The following is a 20538-nucleotide window of genomic DNA, read 5'->3' on the forward strand; positions in this document are numbered from 1 at the left end:
CATCATGGAAAACCTTCTAAAATAGAAACACTGACAGATCAAAGCAGTCTAAAAATGGAATAAAAGTGGCTAGTAAGATTCCAGATACTTGGAACTAAGTTGGTATGCAAATACTACCATTGTAAATGAAAGAGGTTATTCTCATATAAATCTTTATTGCACCTCATGAACTTTCTCTTGACAGCTTAGGGGTAGGAAAATAGTCTGGCTTACAGCTGAATTTGAAATTCCATGATTATCAGTGGAAAGGGAAACACTGAGAAATGATCTAATGGGGATATAGAACTCTCTACCTAAAATCTTTGTGCAAGCGTGTGATTTCTAACACTTGTTTTTATGTCATTTAATCTCTGGATGTTAACTCATTCTGTACCTCTTTTTTCAAAGAGTTTAATTTAGAAAAAGGTGTCTACCTAAACAGCTTCTGGTTCTATTGAGCATAAATTGTAAAAAGCTGTTGGTGTAAATTAAGACTCAGCATTATTGCTGCAGATGATTATTGCTGCTATTCAAACTTGCAGTCTTGGACACAACAGTCATTTTTCATTGCTTGCATTTCTGATAATGACATTTTGCAAACCTCACTGCCTGGAATAAAGCTGCACAGCTCTTATCCTGGCCTCATGGAGAAAAATCTGCTATAAAGCTAAATCAGACAAAAAAATCTGCTGAAGCCGTTCTTCAGTTTTAAACATTTCCAGCTGTGAAAGTTTATTAGGTCACATCTGATTTTTCCTATCCCTGGAGCTAGAATACATCCACAGTGTTGTCCTGAAATGTATTTGTTGTAGCAACTCACCAGGGTGTCAGCATTGTTCACCTCTGTGTGGCAGAACAATTTTGTTTATGCACCAGATGTGATGTTCTAAGCATTAGGAGAGTCTTAGCTACAAGCAGGTGAATTCCTGTTCTTCTGTCATACTAGACCAAGGCTATTTGCAGTGCTGCTGTTAGCACCTGTTTTGACATTAGCTTTCCCTTGCCACTGAAAATGATGCACATTAGTAACCATTTCATACAGGAAGAAACAAAAAGTGAACTCACTTAGGGTTATTCTAGTTAGGAATGAAAATGTGAGGTGTTAGGGAACTAGGTAAAACTGGACAACTCAGGTGGCAATTTTTGTTAAACACACACAGGGGTAAGAAAGATCTTCCCCTACCCCTTTATTTGGGATTTTTGTTGAGGTTTTTTTTTAAGGCCTTCATACACTAAAGTCAGTGCCTATAGACCCTAACAGGGGGTAAGAGTAGATTGCTTCTAATTTATTTACTCCCTGCAGAAACATTAAACTCTCCTAGGATCCATACTTCTTCAAAGAAGGTAAGCAGGAGGTAACAATAGCTGTTCCAGTGTTCTGGGTGACAGAACAGTGGAAAAGGCTGCCCAGGGCAGTTGTGGAGTCTCCCTCTCTGGAGATATGCAAGACCCACCTGGATGCATTCCTGTGTGATCTGGTATAGGTGATCCTGCTCTGGCAGGGGGGTTGGATTAGATGATCTTTTGAGGTCCCTTCCAACTTTCCTAATGTGTTATTCTGTTGTGAGTGAGACCAGAGCTCCCTGCACAGCCCCAGGGCCAGGACATGAACCATTAGTGGCTGCTGAGGAAAGAAGGCAAAACCAGAACACATGTAGAAATACTGCATTAGGATGATGGCTTTGTACAGTTTGCAGCTGATTTAACATTGAAAAGGATACAAAGTCTCTTAATTTGACCCTGTATAGCATTTGGCATTAAATTTCTCTCAAATTCTAGGTCAATGCATCTTCAGCTTTCCTTCTTTTGACTGCAAAACTGTGATATTACTGGTTTTGCCATGGGGATGTGTTGGCAGGACAGTCAAAAGCCAAGTCACTAAATGTACTTTCCAGCTTGAATTTTGGGGCAATAGGAAGAATTAAAACAAGCTACCTTTACTTTGGACAAATACTTTACTGGAACAACATAATTTGAATAGTTTAATTATACTCCCTCATGCCGAACAAGTAACAATAGAACTAGTAAATTACCAATCCACCTCATGAGGTTGAACAAAGCTAAGGACAAGGTCCAGCATCTGGGTCAGGACAACCCTCATCAATACAGGCTGGGGGATGAGGAGATTAAGAGCAGCCCTGTGGGGCTACTGGTGGATGAAAAGCTGGACATGAGCCAAAAATGTGCACTTGCAGCCTGGAAGGCAAATCACATCCTGGAATGCATCAAAAGAACTGTGGCCAGCAGATCGAGAGAGGAGATTCTGCCACTCTGCTCTGTTGAAACCTCACTTGGAGTATTGTGTCCAGCTCTGGGGCCCTCAGCACAAGAAGGACATGGACCTGATGGAACAGGTCAAGATGAGGGTCACAAAACCCATCTGAGGGCTAGAGCACCTCTCCTTCCAAGACAGGCTGAGAGAGTTGGGCTTGTTCAGCCTGGAGAAGAGAAGGTTCTTGGGATACATTATAGTGACCTTCCAGTACCTGAAGGAGGCCTGTAACAAAGCTGGGTAAGGACTATTTGCAAAGGCATGTAGCAAAAGGACATGGGGCAATGGTTTCATACTAAGGGTAGGTTTAGATTGGACATTAGGAAGTTTTTTATTATGTGGGTGGTGGGACACTGGAACAGGTTTCCCAGGGAGGTGGTGAAGTCCCCATTCCTGCAGACATTCAAGGTCAGGCTTGATGGGGCTCTAAGCAACCCAATCTAGTTGGGGATAACCCTTCTTAGTAAGCAGGGAGATGGGACTCACCAACGTTTAAAGGTTCCTTCAAACCTAGTGCATTCTATGATTCCATGACTTCAGCATTCTAAAAGAAGATTCTGAAGTGGCTTATTGTTAAAATCTGAAAAGATGAACACACCTGGATCCTGCTATGGAGGCCTCTCTTCTGCTCCATAAGGCAACAGGAAAGTAGCTGCTTCTGGCAAAAGCTAGACGTGTTTCTGCTCACTGCCCATCTCACATCCTGCAACCTCGTCTTCTGTCACGCTTTCTAGCCCCACATATTGTGATGTTAGAATACAGATCTTTTGTCAAAGAGATTGATTCAGACAACACCAACCTAAAGCATCAATCTTTATTTATAAAGTAAATTACAAAATAGATATGGTAAACAGTTACCTTTAGGAATTGAAGGTGGTTTACATTAAATATACAGACACCATAAAAGTTTCTTTTATCAATGTGTTTATCCAAATAAGAGAGCAATTATTACCTTGATTAGTTTTGCAAACCCGACAGGAGTGTTTTAAAAGATCAAAATCTCCCTACCTTGCATCATGAACATGTTAAACATTTCAAAAATAATTACCTGTTAATTAACTATTTGATAGCTTGTGAGTCACCGCAAGCAGCTGCATTGCTTTTTAGCTTTATGAAGGCCAGCAACAATTTGAATGGACACTTTCAACTATGAAGTGACCAGAGACAAGTTATAACTTTCATTAATGCCCTCATTTTGTGCTGGTTCTGAACATTCATTAACAGTAGTAGTGTTGTGTGAGGCAACCATGCAGATGTAAATGTGACACATCTCACTAAAAGATCAGATGCGTTTTATTGCTTTCTTAGGTGAATAGCTGCAAGAGGCCTGGAGAGGCAGTGCAAGACTTCACAGGAAAGGTGATGGGGGGAAATATGGTCAGGACATGACTTTATGCCAGCTGGTCAGGGGTTTGTACACCCACATAGAACGTTTTCAAGTAAGAGAACTGGTTTGGGCTGAACTCAAAAAGTGCCTCATTCCAAACACCCTCACATTATCACTCAACCAGCTCTCTTTTATCTTCCAGATTAAGCTTGGTACTTCCTATCTGTGTCTACCTTGGGCAGGATTAGCTAAAGAACCCCAACAAAACATCACATGCACATAACCATATCAGGTCAAACTGTTAATTATTTAAAACATTTGGTAGTAAAAAGGTGAAGAACTTCATTTCTGGCTCCTATGTGTAAAAATACATGAGCACTCTTGCTATGGCTGATGCATGGGTAGGAATACTCAATTCAGACAAAAAAAACCCTATAGCAGTAATTTGTAACTGCTATACTCAAAGGTTTTCTTTAGAAAACCAAAAGTGACTTAGGGGTGCTAAAACGATTCAGAGTTCAGCTAAATCCACATTTAATTACAGTGTACAGTGAGCTGCACACGTTCAGTGACACAGTCCTGACAGGCAGTACACAGAAGAAACACTTCAAAGACCATCTCCTTGCCCTAAAGGCAAAAAAGGGACTCAGTAGTTAAGGGCAAGCAGATTAGCTGAAGATCAAGAACTATTGAATTGGCTTGATGTAGTGTGTAAGATTAAATGAAAATTGGTGAGGTGTCAAATTTCTACTGCATATAACCACAGTAAAACCAATAGCTATTGCAATCTTCACATTATGTAGTGCAATCTCAGATGTCAATAACAAGCTAGCAACTCAGAACAATATATAAGATACATTTTATCAGGAAGTAGTGGCATCAAAGCACTATTTCCCTAAAAATCTAGGCTAAAATCTGTCTTCCACCAGGTAAACACATGATTCAGCTACATAATGTGTACAGCCAGCACCTACAATATGCAGTGAAATTGAAACTCACATGTAGCTTTAAAAAAGAAAAAAATTAATTCAAACCCCACAAAGCTCACATAGATGACACCAAAAAGAAAATCCATACTGGGGAATTAGAAATAACTTAAGGTCATCCAATACTTGATTTGCAAAAATGAAAAATAGGGGGGGGGGGGGATCCTAACCAGGTGCTGTCAGCAGACATTCAAGACCTAGCTGGATTTTGTTATGGATTTAATATACTATTAAAGTTCAATCATTCAGGAAATGTAATTTTCAGAACAGCTTGAAAGTTAAGACTGATATTGCAAGCACACTAGGATCTCAACTCACCAGGATGAAGAAAGTCTGTTTCAACTTTCACTGAGCTTACAGTTCTAGATCTGAGTGCACAGATGATCAATTATTTATTGGTAACTTTAAGCATATTTGCTTTGAAAGCAGCTCCATAATCTACTGAACGTCCTAACTCATGCACTTTTAATCACCTTTTACTTGGTCATTTAGTACTTAATATGCGAGGCTTACAAGTGGTATTAAAATCTGGAAAAGCTGTAGAGGTTTTATGTCAGATTTCTTTAAAAGACAATTCCACTAAATTAGTTATAAATTTGAAATGACCAAGTTTTTGTATGGGAAAATATGCAACTACTCTTGAACACTTAGATTAATTGATAGATAACTGATTTTAGTTTATCTTTTCTATTACACGAAAAACCCTCCATCAAACCAAACAACAACAAAACCCAACAATGCATCATGTCAAAACCAGCAGAAAACCTTCTACTCTGGGAAAAGGCCATATAGTCCTTCAACTCTTCTCACATGGAAAGTCTTACAGGTTTTAACAAGCTACTCAGTACAGGGTTGTTACCTAGGCATGCAGCTGCAACTTACCCACAGAATACAGGAGCTTAATAGTCTCAAGTCTGCAAAGTTTATGATCACATGTACAGCTGTTAAATAATGGTTTCTAATTTCAAATAAAGGGGTACTAGCTTAATTCTCACCTTCTAGCTGTAAAATAATTAGTTCTTCCACATGTCATACAACATTGTCAACAAATATAATCATGTAACAATATAAAAAGTGTTGAGGTCAGAAGAGTAGAAAGAGCCATTTTTTTCCTAGCATCTATGAATGGAATGATTTCAGTTCATTTATCAAAAGCCAGAATTCAATTTCTTACTGTAATACTTTTTAAAATAAATGCAAAGAAGAGTTTCTAATCACTAGGTGTTTCAGTCTCTGCTGGACCTCTGATCAGTCTTCGTATTCCCCTCTTCCCTGCAGGACCTTTTGGTTTAGCAAAACTTTGTTTGTGAGCATGCTGTTTTGGGTGAACCTCTTCATAAAGAAAGTCAGCAGTTAACTCATCACCGTTATCTATTTCAATCTGGGGAAAAAAAAGAAAAAACAACAACACAACAGTTTTTAACATATCCACCTTAAAAAACATATTTAAAAACATTTCAAACTTTTGCTGAAGCTCTAAATCCTATATTAAACCCACATCTAAATGCTAAAACTGTATGTGCAATAATGGACAGAGTCTAGCATGAAATCTTTCCCCAAGAAATCCTGGATAGCTTTTCTGAGAATCCACCCTGCTCTTGCCAGTATTCAGTGTGATTTGACTTAAAGGTGTTTTTCCTGAAATATAATCACAACTACACAATACCTATGCCAAGAAACTTCCTCTGTCCCAAGCTTTAGCACACTGTACATGTTAATACTAACTAGGAGGCCACATTCTGTGTGGGCACAAGTGCTTATTTACATATATGTAAAGTAGCTTCCTTAATGTAAGAATGCAGCATGTGGATCTTTCACAACAACAATTCCCTTACTTCATTCTCCTTTCTAAAATAAAACACTTTCAATTGTCCCAACGTCATCTCCACATTTTTTTTTTCACTAAAACATCCTTTAAATACTAGTTGTAAAAGCAATGTGCATACATATTGTTGTCTCTTGAGATAGAAGGGAAGGAGTACAAACAATCCATCTGATTAGCTGGCTTCTGCAACTCAGCAAGCATTCAAAAGCTAGGGAAAAGCTAAGGTAAGTTGTAAATGAACAAAAAAGGAGGGATAGTTTGGGTTTTTACAATGTTTTAAGCATATAAACCTGAATGGAAAGAAAATACTGTCCTCAAGGCAAACACCACTTTTTTAAATTGCAGGAATTCAGAATTCATAGAAATGCTTTCACTCTGCTCTGTTGAGCATTCAACACTTCATGGCTGCTGACTATAGCACTTCATGGACTTGCCAGCCATGGTATTGCTGTGACAAGTACATGCTTTATCACCAAATATTTCTTCTTCATGACAAACTTTCATAGTTACACAACACTTTTCATTGTTTAGAGAAGGTGGTAGCAGAGACAATTATAGCTAGATAATTAAGAAGGGAACAGGAAGATGGAGAAAGTACCAGTACACCCAGTGTACTTACCTTTCTAATTATCTGCATCCACAACTGTCCTTCTACAATTTCTAATAGTGGGCTTTTGCAACTGGAGTAGAGCATTCGTTCTCGTATACTGCAGGTATATCCTGGCATGGAGTAGATGAAAACTGCAAAGAAAAAAAGACACCAAAAACCAAAACATAAATCAGACCATAACTACACTCTGTCAAAGCCTGTATCAGAAATTACTTACAGCAGAGAGGCACTGCAAATCAACTACTCAGTCTGAAAGGGAAACTTTTAACACCAGCCTGGATCTTCTTTGCTTCAGCAAGTATTTCATTTCAAGAGGAGGATGAGAGAATGGCCAGAATCTTTCATGTTTTCACATGATGACCAGTCTATGAGTGTTCACAATCAAAAGGGATCGCTCATTGATTTCTAATGTAAGGACTCTTCAGAAGTCAATTTCACAACCAAATGACTCTGAAATGCTCATGCTGATAGACCCTACTTTTATGACACATCTTTCTCTCTCAAAACCACTGAAGTACTTGAAACAAGCCAACTAAATTTCATATTGGGAACATTTTTGTCTTACCTATGGATTCCAAATAATCTCCTTCATGTGCATGCTTATACAGGAAAAAGTGGTAACGTGCAGCATCCTTTGGAATTCTTTTTGGCAAGTCCTTAATTTCAGTATGAAGTGTGTTGGCCAAAATAATAATTTCATTTTTCATATCAATTTGCTGTTAACGAAGCAAACCTGAATATAGTTAATACACAGAAAGCAAACCAGAGAACACAACGGGATGGGGCAAAAATAATTAATAATTCAATAATTCAACAGTCTAAGAATTCAATAATTTATAAGGGTTGAGCAAACTTGTCTAGTGTAAGTGTCTCTTCTTATGGCAAGGGGGTTGGAATTAGGTAATCTTTAAGGTCCTTTCTGACCCAAATGCACCAAAGCACATTGTTTAATGTGTGGCAATTTATTTTATACTCACTATAAAAAAAGTATTTTATACTTGCCAGTTGTACATAATTGAGTTTCTTATTTTTCAAATTCTCCAAAGCTTGAAGAGCTTCTTTAGCAATGGGGAATGCTACTCCTTGCAACGTTTGATGCTTGGTATCTACACCAATGTCCGTTTGTACCTGGAACACAAGTCAGTTGAGATGTGAACAGAAACTTTTGCCAGCATTTGATTTCTTTTCATATGGTAACTAATGATAAATGCATTGCACAGGGTTACATCAAGTAAGCAGCAGCTATTCTGAGAATAAACTACTCTGAAACAGCATCTCCATAGACAACAGATTTGCATTTTACAATTTACAGAGCATGTTTGCTTGCTAACCTGAAAACGGTTTCATATCTCTCAAACAGCTGTCTTTGCAGAGCCAACACAACTATCAGAGGGAAAAGTGGCCCAAGAGTCAGTGAGAAAGCTCTAAGTTGAACTCTGGTACAAAGTTATAAAGGTTTTGGTACAAAGGTTCACATCTTTACTACATTGAGGATTCCAGAGCTGGATGCAGTACTCCAGGTGGGGCCACACCAGAGTGCAGTAGAGTGAGTAGAAGAGAATTACCTCCCTTGATCTGCTGGCTATGTTTCTTTTGATACAGCCCAGGATGCAGTTTTGCTTTCTGGGATATGGTTGGCTTTGGGAGAATCTGACAAATGACTTAATTACTTTTCTCTGCCTTCCCCACACAATCTATAGGGGTATCAGAATAAACTAGTGGATGGCAGTATCTCTGAAAAGCACAGCTATTGCTGCTGAGGTTTCATAACAGCACATACCATATAAGCCCACATGTTAAGCACAAGGCACATGGTGCATAAGAAATAATACTAATACCAGAAGTGATCATCAATACCACAGAAGTTTTACATTCATTAGTGGGGTGTTTAAATGTAGTTCAAATAAAATGCAGTGTTTGCTGACAATGAATGCATTGCAACATTGGATTAATCAAAGCTAGATGTACAAAATAATAAAAGACACCATTGGACTAAAAGGAAACAACAAAGTTACAGCAAAAGCAAAGTGCACTGGTGCTGGAAGCTAAACACATTTCCTCTAGGAATAGGCTGCTGAAATAGTCCTGACAATCACTGCAACACATTGCTATTTTGTGTTTTCTCTACAACTTTTGCCACCATAGGAAATGTTACCTGAGCAATCAGAGTGGTTGAGGTTGGATGGATCATCCATGTGGATCATCATGTGGATCATCCACAGATGATCTTGTCCAACCTTCCTGCTCTGTCAGGTCTCTGTCCAAGTAGCTTTTGAGTATCTCCATGATGAAGGCACCACAACATCTCTGGGCAACCTGTGCCAGAGCTCAGTCACCCTTCACAATGTAGCACATCCAGAGATATTAAAAGCATGTTAAGGGCCCAAGTTGGGGAGGGGGTGGCGGAATTTCAGCTCACACTGACACAGCAATAATTAAGTTCTGCAGCTGGGAGACTTCTGACTCAGACAGTAGGCCTTGCAAACTCAGCATGATGATGTCACTTCAACTCTGAGCAACCCATCAGCATCCTGCAGTCTCAATTGAGAAATAAATTTATATTCTCATCCGCTACAACTTTCTTTAAAAAGTCCATTTTCTGTTCTACCTTTTTTTCCACCTTATAAAGACTTTCAACCCCCTAGAAGGACTTTTTCCCTGCAGTAAGTTTGGAACTCTGAACCCAGTTTCCCACTTATGGTAGAAGACATTGTTGGTACCTCATTAATCTTAATTTGTCGAAGTTCCTCTTCTGCTGCAGTCAAGGGCGCAGGGGAGGACTGTGATATCAAGTATTTTTTATATCCATTCAATGAAACATCATCCTGAAAGCACAATATCAATATCGATCATTTTTTGGCAATAAGCTTTCTTCAAAGATGTTCTATGAAGCATAAAAATCCCAGTTACCTCCTGTACAGTTATGGTAGTTTTATTTGAATGGTGCAGGTGAACAAGTGTAGGTGCATTTGCAAATTCAGCTCATCTTCCAGTACAGCAGGCTCCACTGGGCTGCTCTTGCACCCAATTCTATCATGGGAAGCATTTCCACAATGTCTCAAATTACCTTGCTAATTAAAAACTTAGCATTAATGAAGACTGTGTGCATGACATTATTCAGCCTTCTTAGACAAAACCTCAGAGAATTGCTACAATTCAATTTGTTATTCTAACAAATAATAATAATTAAAAATATATTTTCTTAAAAAATATATGCTCAGACTGGTAGCTTATAGGTAGTTTCCTATCTGAGACACAAATGCTACCTAAGGACAAGGTAGTTGGCCTTACAGATTTTAGAGTATTCACCCCCATGGAGTCAGATTAAGAGATGCTCCCGTTATTCTCAGATTATTTAGTTTCATAACCATTTGAAGCAAGGCCTTCTTAGGCTGAAGTTGTTAAATACACTTAGTTACTTGTTCAAATGAGAGCAAATACATTTAAACATTGGAATAATACACATAGCTTTTAACTCAATCTTCTGTCCCCTCAAATAATGTCCAGGCAGGGCCTGGCTGATGGCCCTTAATGACTTTCCCAACCTTGTATTGTTTCAAACAAGTTGTGACAATACCTGGTCTGAATAGACAGGGTGATAGTTTTGATGGCCCTTAATAGCTCCCAAAGAGAGCTGCTGGCCTGGAGATGGTTTAACAGTGAAAAGAGAGTTTCTGTGGAAGCAGGATTTCCCTTTCCTTATTTTAAAACCACGGCAACAGTGCTACAGAAAAGTAGATGACAGACTCTGCACACCTCACCTGTGCACACCTCTTTACGATTTGGAGAGATACCCACCACCACCAAAAGGCTACAAAGTGATGTTGCACCTACCACAGAAGATGTTGCTAGATGTACACCCACGACCAAGAACTTGGACTATGCCCGTGAGGCATCACTGTAACTGAGGGTGGTGATACCTTTGTCTCTTACTCACTCTCACTACTTTTTCCTCTCCTTTTTCTTCCCATTTGCCCTCTCCTCTGGTCCACCAAAGCATCCTTAAAGTGATGCAAGTGACTGAGAACTTTCATTGGACCAAACGAACCTAACTTATCAGCTGGTTGGTGTCAGTTCACCTCAATTTACTCTGAGGGAATTTCTGAATCTTAGAATGATCCCCACCACTGCCCAGGGTTGCCTCAGGAAGCTGGGTTGTGACAAACTCTTTTCCCCCTTAATCTAAAAAGAGTAGAAACACCACAAATTCATACCACTGACATCAGCTACTATATTCAAAGTGCTGACTGTAGAATGGAAAAACGTACCTGTACGGTTCCAAATACTTCATCCTTAATATGACCACCTCCAAATTCTTTTTTAAGTGTTGCTCTGGTTGCTGCATACAACATTTTTTGACGAACCTAATGAAGTAAGGAGATTCCTGTAACCTCAGTGCTTTGTTTTGCGTTTTCATTCCTTGCTCTTTAGATTGCCCTGGGCAACCTAGTCTAGTTGAGGATGTCCCTGCCGACTGCGGGGAGGTCGGACTAGATGACCTCTGGAGGTCCTTTCCAGCCTGGACCATTCTATGATTCAATAATTGTTTTTCATTAATTGTTTTTCACTAAGTGCTTCTTTTTTTCTGTTAGAATTTCTCTGTTAGTAAATTTTCCCAGTAGCATAAGAGATAGGTTTTAGCACAAGAGATAGGTTTTTAGACATAAATAAAAGTGTTTTAATTAACATAGGTATTGGTACAGCCCTAAGCTCAGATAAAATTGCAGCTGCCAGACACAGCCGCTGGGTACGGAGAGACCAAGATAAAAATTCTCACTTGCTTCAAGATTGGCTGGAAACCAACAAGAAGAATCAACTAGAAGGAGGAGATGTGGCAGCACTGTTGTTGGAAGACCAGAAGGTGACAGTGAAGACCCAGGAGTTACAGGACTTTATCTATGTAAAGTAAGTCTTTAGAAATCCAAATCCCTATGTATTGTCAAGCTCTATATAAGAGGTGTGATTAGCCTTGTTCGGGGCTCACAGCCTTTTGGGTAGATCCACTTCAGCCCATGCATGTTCTTTAATAAATTAATTAATGGATACTGCTTAATGATTATTGCAATCACTAAGTATTTATGACATCACTAGTGTATAATAACACAGCATTCTTTTGGTTTGGGCTCTTTGGATGTTTGGGGTTTTTTTGGATGTACACAGACCATGCTGGTGTGCCGTGTCCATTTGTTAATGGACATCTTTCTCAAACAAATATTTTAAGTGCTGAAACTGAATTCTGATGTAGTTCTTAATAAAGAGTAAACTCCACAGAATGATGATGATACTAACACACACTATTAAATTCTCAGGGCATTCTTCTATGCATAATTATCAAAATCATTCCAAAACTAAATTGCAACTTTAGTAAGAGTATGAGTGCTTTTTTTTTAATGGGAAAAAATTTAAATCAACATAATCTTTACTAATGCTAAATGGGAAAACCCACAACTGCTTAGATCTTTTGCCACTGCTCTATGTATTAATGGATACAACAAATGAGTAGACTGCAAAAAACTCACCCTTCTTTTTTATTTCATAGTGACACCAGGTAGTTTTGGTTCCACTACAGAGCTTAAAAGTGACATTTTCTGGGGGCAGAAGATCTAATGATGTTTGCTTCCTATCAACTTGTATCTAACACAGTCACTTTTTACTCCCTCAACAGTCCCACCTTCATGCCTTTCTCATCTTTTCCACCTCATCTCTTCCGTGCATTGCAGCTCTTGATATCTTACCATTTCCTAAACGGGAGTGAAAGTAGTAGGAATATTGGCAAAGCTTTACCCTCTGTCTTCCCTTATCTCACATTCTCAACACACTGTACACAGTATCCTAGTTTTTCTAAGAAATCCTTAACTCTAATCTCAGTTTCCTCCCATGTTCTTTAACTACTGCCTAAAAAACAGTGCATTTTGTGGCAGGTCACAGATTCACAAGTGTCAGATGGGCAGCCAGCAAGCCAAACAGAATAACAGCTTGGGCTCACACTATAATCCTTCTATCTATGATGACACTCATTGATATTTCTGTCCTATATCCTTCCGTGAGACTTCCTGAGACACTGACAGCCAATGAGACACTGATAGACAAATTGGGCAAAACCAGTCTTGTCTCCTCTGGTCAGGTTACAAATAAATGGGATCAGCTGCACTCCATCTAGACCCACTGATAACAGCTTCAGGAAAGATGTTTTCCCGTGGGAAAGTGAAGGGGAGGTCGCGGAATGCTTCACTTCTTAAATCCCTTTCCTTCATATCTAGGATTCAGACCAAATGGCACTGTTGAAAAATTGTTAACATGAAGTCTTTGACAGCTGTTACTTACAGGAGAGTGATCAGGTGACCATGCAATGAAGATCCATTCATATCCTTGAGCATTCTGAGAATCTAATCTGTACAATATATAACATGGTTGCTTGTCTTCAAGAAGGGGAAGGACAAAAGAATCATAATCCTTTTCCCATGATCCAACTGGCCGCCTAGTGGTTCCCACAACAAGCTGCTCTATAACCGATAATCAAAGCTACACGTTAGCCACAACACAGTTAATACTGGTTTTCAAAATTAGTAATTACAATGAACAGTTGGTCAGACATTTCATCTTTCATAATTAAGTCCAAAAGAATGGAAATACAGAATATTCAGTATGAAAGTGGGTGAACTCCTAAACAAGCTGTGTATGTTCAAACCCTAACTTATTTTAACCCAGTAATGTGCTGGTTATCATTAAGCTCTTTGATCTAAAGGGGCAAGACTGACATTAGTGATTTTAGGAAAATGCACACAGAAGGAAAATAAAAACTGTCTTCTGCCAGTTAGTTTACTTTTAAACTAGAATACCTAAAGAGAAGCATAATGAGAACAAGCTTTTAAATTTTAGAATTAGAATTACTGATCTTCTTGCTACAATATATTAGTGTTTGTACTCATTATAAGGAGTCAATAACTCAGCTAAACAGTGAAAAGGGTTTGGAATGAATATGCTAGCACTAATCACTTTAACTTGACTATGGAAGTAGATAAAGCTGTTTCTAATGCAGCTTCATGACTACAGTCTCTTCAAATGACTGAAGTTGTTTATTATGTATAATTGGCTTAAGCCTGTATAGAATTCTTCAGATGAGATTTAATTATGTGAACAGCTGCAGCAACAAGATTTTTCTCTTATTTATAAATCATATCTCAGCTTCCAAAGCAAACTATTAGTATAGTGTCTTTCAAAACATTTATCAGCTTCCCAGTAAGTGCTAGCTCTGCAATCAAAACAGAAATACCTTGTTTATATGAGATTCTACAACAGTTTGAGGACCGTGGTAGTAGCTATTCTACAAAACATCTTTTCAGAGTCTAGGACTTAACTTCTAAAAGTCTAGACAAAATTACAGCAGTATATAAATGCCTCTACGGGAAAGCCTTCAGAGCAAGTCATAGAACATGAACAGCTCAGGGAAAGGGTTGTTCAGACAGGTGGAAAGCAGCCGAAGCCCTACACCGTGATGAGAGGATCTGGAATGTAGTTACCAGTTCTGAACTCTAGGTGGCTTTGTACTCACTTGGACTCAAAACAGAAAAGTACAGTTGGAGGAACTCTGTAATAGCCCAGCATCAAATCTCTTACTATCTCAGATCAGCCAAAGTCAGTTTGACTGTTTTCTGCTGAGTAGCAATATTTTATTTCTTGGCTTCTTTTCATATCTAAAAGTAGCATATTGTTTTAACTTGCCTAATGGGAATATAAACCAAGAATTCAATGGTACGCCAGTATTTGCTGACTCGCGCTAGTAAGAACTTGACCACAAAGACCTGCCCATCCTTCTTTCTGTAAGGAAAGCAATATTACACTGTCAGATTTCCTAAGAAATGGAAACACAAAGAAGGTAACAGTAGTTTAGCTACCTCACAATTAAAGTATGTATGTGTACGTACATGTACATACACGTATCTATCTCCAGCTAGAAGGCATTTCAGTGTGTTGTAAATGAATGAACTCAACTCTACTAAACAAAGTGTCTTATACAGTCACTCTACGTTGCTATTAAAAAAATATGCAGTCTATCTTGCAATGTTTGCAGCCTTGATCACTTGCCAAGGTGAAAGATCAAACTCGAGGTCTGCAAGAAATTATCTAATTTATATTTACACATATACATGAGATTTAAGAAACAGTTTTAGATTGGAAAATTTATACAAAGTTACAATGTTTTTAAGGTATCTCCTATGTAGCCAGATTACTACTTAAATATCTGCTTTAACAGGATTTTCTATATGTAGCTGATCCTAGCATAAAAGGCAAATAACATTTAGACTTCATATAAAGGGACTAGCTGTGGTGTTAGAATCTGTCTAATGAAAGTAACCAGTGTGCCAAAACACTACACAGGCATGGAATTTTTTTTCCTCTACTGTTTTTTCAGTAAAAAGCTACTAGTAAGCTCATTTATATTATCTATATGAAATACACAGCAGTTCTTGGTACAATACAAAATGACATTTGGAAGAAAAATTCAAATGCAAAAATAGAGTAGCATTGTACTGAAAAGCTTAGCATCACCAAAACATAAATCTTACTTTCTGTATATGAAAGACCTTACTGTCATCAAGGTTTGTGGAGTTTTGATTTTTTAAAACAAGTGTATGAGTAGATCACTAAAACAACTAGAAAATACCTAAAAGAATCAGAGAAAAAAAATACAATTTGACTAACCATTGTCAATGACTATTTTTAAAAGCCTGTATTGTCCATTTCTGGCTCCAACAAAGGTATCTTTAACACTTCCACTAGCTGAAAAGAGAAAATAAAGTAACCAAATTAACATATTTCATTTCCACAGGATAAAGAATATTCACAAAGGTAAGAAAAAACACCAAGAAAATATACAACTGGCTCTTCACTACAAAAGTGGACTGAGAAAGGAATATGGGAGTGATGTTCCCTCCATGCTGCACACTGTTGCAGCCACTGGCATGCCATAAAAAGATGACAAGCAACATTACATAATAGCTCTGCTTTCCAGCATACTGTCTGATTTTCAACACTGTGAAACTTAAAAGTGACATCATATCACCACTCTCAGGTTTCAGAGTTTGCACAGCAGCACAATAAAAATATGATGCATCTCAAATTACAATAGCTTTATGAAGTCTGCAGGTTTAGTGAAAACTTCCAGAGACAAACTTTACACCCGCCAGGAAAATGTTAGAGCTCATCTAGCAAATGTGCCAGTCTTTCCTGGGGACAACTCTGAAGAATACCAATGAAGGCTGTCACACATTTGATTCTATAAGGTGACATGAAAGAGAAGCATAGAGTAGTTTGAGTTGGAAGCAATCTTCAAAGGCCACCTAGTCCAAACCCCCCAAAAGTAAGCAGAGTCATTTTCAACTAGATTTAACCCAGCCCTGAATTGTTTCCAGGGATGGAGCATCTACCAGCTCTCTGGGCAACGTGTCAGTGTTTCATCACCCTCACAGCAAAAAAATGTCTCCCTTGTTATCTAGCCTAAACATGCCCTTCCTTTAGCTTAAAACCATAACCCCTTGTCCTATCACTTCAGGACCTACTAAAAGGTTTGTTCTGTTCTTTTTTATAGGCCCCTTTTATGCATGGAAATGCTGCAGTAAGGTCTCCCTTGAGCCTTCTCCATGCTGAACACCCCTAACTCTCTCAGCCTGTCCTCATGGGAGGGGTGCTCTTTCATCCCTTCATCTTTTGTGGCCAATATGTGGATCTGCTCCAACAGGTTCATGACTTTCTTGTACTGAACATTCCAGAACTTGATGCAATACTCTAGGTAGGGTCTTACCAGAGTGGAGTAAGGAGGCAGAATCACCTCCCTAGCCTGCTGGCCATGCGTCTTTTGAGGCAGCCCAGGATACAGCTGGCCTTCTGAGCTGCCTTCTTGCCAGCTCATGTCCAGCTTTTCATGCACCATTAACCCCAAGTCTTTCTCTGGAGGGCTTTTCTCAATCCTTTATCACCCTGCCTGTATTGATACTGAGATTTGCCTTGACCCAGGTGCACTTGTCCTTGTTGAATCTCATGAGGTTTGCACAGGCCCACTTCTCAAGCTTGTCCAGGTCCTTCTGAATACGATTTTATTCCTTAGGTGTGTCAGCTGAACCACTCAGCTTGGTGTCATCTGTAAATATGGTGAGGGTGCACTCCATCTTGCTAAGTCACTGATGAAGACACTAAACTGCCCTGGTCCTAGTACAGACACCTGAGGGACACCACTTGTCAGCAATCTCCATCTGGATATAAAGCCTTGTATGTACGGAGACTTATTTCCTTCTATGTATCTTGATGACATTGTTTAAATCCCAACTTATCCCAACAGGAGAGCTTCATAATGAATTTACAAAGAAGTAACTTAATATACTTTAAAATGTCTGTAATTCACATTGATGCTAAACTGCAACCGTGATGGACTTCCCTAAGCACACTGAAGAGCTGTGCTTGCATCATGTGAAGATCATTCTTATCTCAACTGCTCTGCTAAATAATATGAGTGCAAGTAAGTTTAATTATACCATAGACAGGGGGTTGCACAACATTTATTGAAGAACGGTTATTTCAAGATGGTCCTTTAAGTAACCCCACAGAATACAGCATAGCAAAACAAATGTCAAACTAGGAAGCAAAATGGATTATTTATAGTCAGGTTAAGGCCAGCTGAACAGATGGACAGATGGTATCCAACAACATTACTGCCCGTACTCAAAACATTTTAAATTTATGCCCATAGAAGTGATGCCCAGGCCCATTCTGAAATTCTAAAATGACATGGGAGGAAAAAGGGGTGCTGAACAAACTGAACTGCATTATCAGTCCAACCCCCAGCTTTATCCTAGTTAGCGTCTTCCCACTAACTAGTGCAGACCTTCAGTGTGATTTGCTATCAGCTTTTCTAATTGTCTGTGCCAGTCCTCACCATTCTGTTCAGCATGCAAACACTGTGCCACTTCTTAGACCTGTCAGTTCCCCCAGGACTTTTCATTGTCCTGTTCTTCTCTATTATCTTTTTGTTCCTTATTCTCATTTCAACCATACAGATCAAAACAAGACCAAAATACAGGAGCCCTTGTGCCAATACCAGAACTGTGACAGCTTCTGAGACAAGACGTTTGAGAAACCATCTCACTATCGAGTAAGTTATGCTCATGAAGTTTTAAAATTCACAACAGAGTGACACTATTTTCTGCTTAAACTTTCTGCACAGCATAGACAGAATTTAAAATTGAGTTTATTTAATTTCACAAATATTTTACAGGGAATATTATTTTTAAATTACTTAGAAGACTGTAAAAACATACTAGTGTATTCCCCCACAGCTCAGTGCATTCTGTGACTTCCTACACAATTTATCTGCACTGGTCTGTTTGAAAGTCCAGTCCTTTTAGCAACTGCCTGGTACATATCACTGTCCCCATGACTTCATTTCTGTTTCTAGAAAAGAGCAGCCCATGCTGCCAAATCTTGCAATTGTTTATGAGTGACAGTAGCCTGTTTGTAGCTAGAGCCAGCAATGGCACAACAAGCACTATTCCTCGTCCAAATTGCAGAAGCGGATGCTTTGCTGCAACCCAGGACCCCTGATTAGTGTCTGCCAAGGCAGGATCTGTGCAGGAAAGATGCCGAGAAAAAGATTCTAAAAGACATGAAGGAGAGCAGCAGAAGAGGCTTAGCCATTCCTCTTGCTTGTGGTAAACAACAGGATATTTTTCTGCTTCTCCCTCCACCATTGCTAGGAAAGAGAACAAGGGAATGCAGAGCCACTCTAAGAGTTTTCTCCAGCCTGGAAAAAAAACTATCACAGAAACCCCTCTAGACTGAATAAGGTTGAAGAACATAAGCAGCAGCAAAAAGCAACAAAGATTGGTATGCAGGGAAATGAAGAGATGGAAAAAGGTGCAGACCAAATACTGCCAATGGACAAAAATGGGAACAGAAGATCACGTAGGAGCTACTGTGGCTGGGACAAAAGTCACCTTTAGTAATAAACATGGGAGAGCAGGCAAAGTGCACAGTACTAGCCGCCTAACAAGCAGATTGCTGAACCCGAGACAGTAAAATCCGACCACCACCACCACCCCCGCCCCTAATCCTGCAGTATAATCCCTTACTTAGCATACTGTTGTTCGGGGGGACACAACAGTACTAGGAAACAATACTCTATCTAACGGCTGCTCGCACCCTCCAAGGCCTGGAAAATGGGGAAAAATGGGTTTCCCAATACTTTTCCGCCTTGTGGCCTCCAGTGATGGGCTTTTTAGTGGGCTCCTCTGCTCCTGGGGTCCTGATTCTCCTTAGGGCTCCTGCTACATGAGACGCGGCAGCGACCCTGGGCATTTCTCGTGTTGTCCAACCCATCCCAAACGGGCTGCGGTGACCCCGAGCAGGAGACAGCTTCTCCAACAGCCGGGAGGCGCGGGATGTGCGGGAGGTGCCCGGAAAGCCCCCGCAGCCCCAGGCGCCGGCTGTCTCCTCACCACGTAACCCGGGGCACCAGGGCAACTTGCGCTCAGGGAAGTTACCTGAGCCAAGGGGCGGCCCTCCTTGCCATTCACGGGATTTTGCAGTGAAGTTTTTTTTTCAGGCGGATTCCCTACCGCTCTAAGGCGGACAGGCGCAGTTAGGAGTGCTGATAAACCCTGGTAAGTCTTCGTCTGATTGGGAACGAAGCTCTGTGTTCGACCTAGAGCGGCGGCCGCTCGAGGCTGAAGCCAGTAGCAGTTTCCCCCCCTCAGCTCGCCTCCCTCTCTATCCCGTGGCGGAAAGGACGGGCTCCTCCAGCAGCGAACAAAGAGCGCGGCAGCGGGAGAAATTCCACCGGCAACAGCCCGTTAAACCGCCACAACGGCCACCTCCCCTCCCGCCGCACACCCACCCGACCCGCGGGGAAAGGCGCTCCGCCTGACCGCCTCCTGCTCAGCTGGCAGGGGCAGAGGAGGGAAGGGGCCCGGCTGTCGCAAGGGTGGCAGGTGGACACCGCGGCGCGAACGTGGCAATCAGCGCCCGCGGGGAAGAGCCGCGCAGGTACCTTGGATACCGGTCTGGTGGGACATGTCGCCGCGCCCGGGGCAGTGCCGTCTGCCGCCTCCCAACCCGCCTGGACCCGGCCGTGTACACGTGACGCGCCGCCGCCACTCAGCGGCCGGGAGGGAGCACGGCGCCTTCCGGGCCCCGCCAGCCCGGGCCAGCCGCAGGGCCTGGCAGCTGCCGTCGTGTTGCTGCCCTCTATAGCAAAGCCCCCGCTGAACCACGTCGCACCCTCAGGGCCGCCTGGCACCGCTCCTCCGCTGGGCCCGCTCCCCGCTTCAGCCACCCTGGACGGCTCCTCTGGGTCCTTTAAAACGGGGAGGTGGTGCAGCCCTGTATTATGTTTTGTCTGTCGCTTCACTCACCTGCCACCCCGAGGCGTGTGGCGCGACCTGCGGCGCCTCATAGACGGCCCTGCACCTGCCGTCATCTTCCCTGGCAGAAAGGGACAAGTGCCCCCCACCGTAGGGTTGCTTGTTGGCTGATGTGATGTCCTGATGC

The 20538-nt window shown here is 40.8% G+C and overlaps 1 protein-coding gene across 1 annotated transcript; it reads right to left on the minus strand.

Annotated features, from left to right (window-relative positions):
- Positions 1–5246: 5246 nt before the first annotated feature.
- TWF1 (twinfilin actin binding protein 1) lies at positions 5247–20063 on the minus strand. Its single transcript, XM_054399393.1, has 9 exons — positions 20039–20063; positions 15703–15780; positions 13324–13502; positions 11268–11363; positions 9720–9824; positions 8002–8127; positions 7565–7715; positions 7009–7130; positions 5247–5945 (listed from the first exon to the last, which is right to left on the minus strand). Exons 1-9 carry the CDS (start codon positions 20061–20063, stop codon positions 5775–5777), a joined length of 1053 nt encoding a protein of 350 aa, XP_054255368.1. The 3' UTR covers positions 5247–5774.
- Positions 20064–20538: the final 475 nt, after the last annotated feature.

The sequence above is a fragment of the Indicator indicator genome, chromosome 3 (assembly GCF_027791375.1).
Source record: "Indicator indicator isolate 239-I01 chromosome 3, UM_Iind_1.1, whole genome shotgun sequence".
Lineage (NCBI taxonomy): Eukaryota > Metazoa > Chordata > Aves > Piciformes > Indicatoridae > Indicator > Indicator indicator.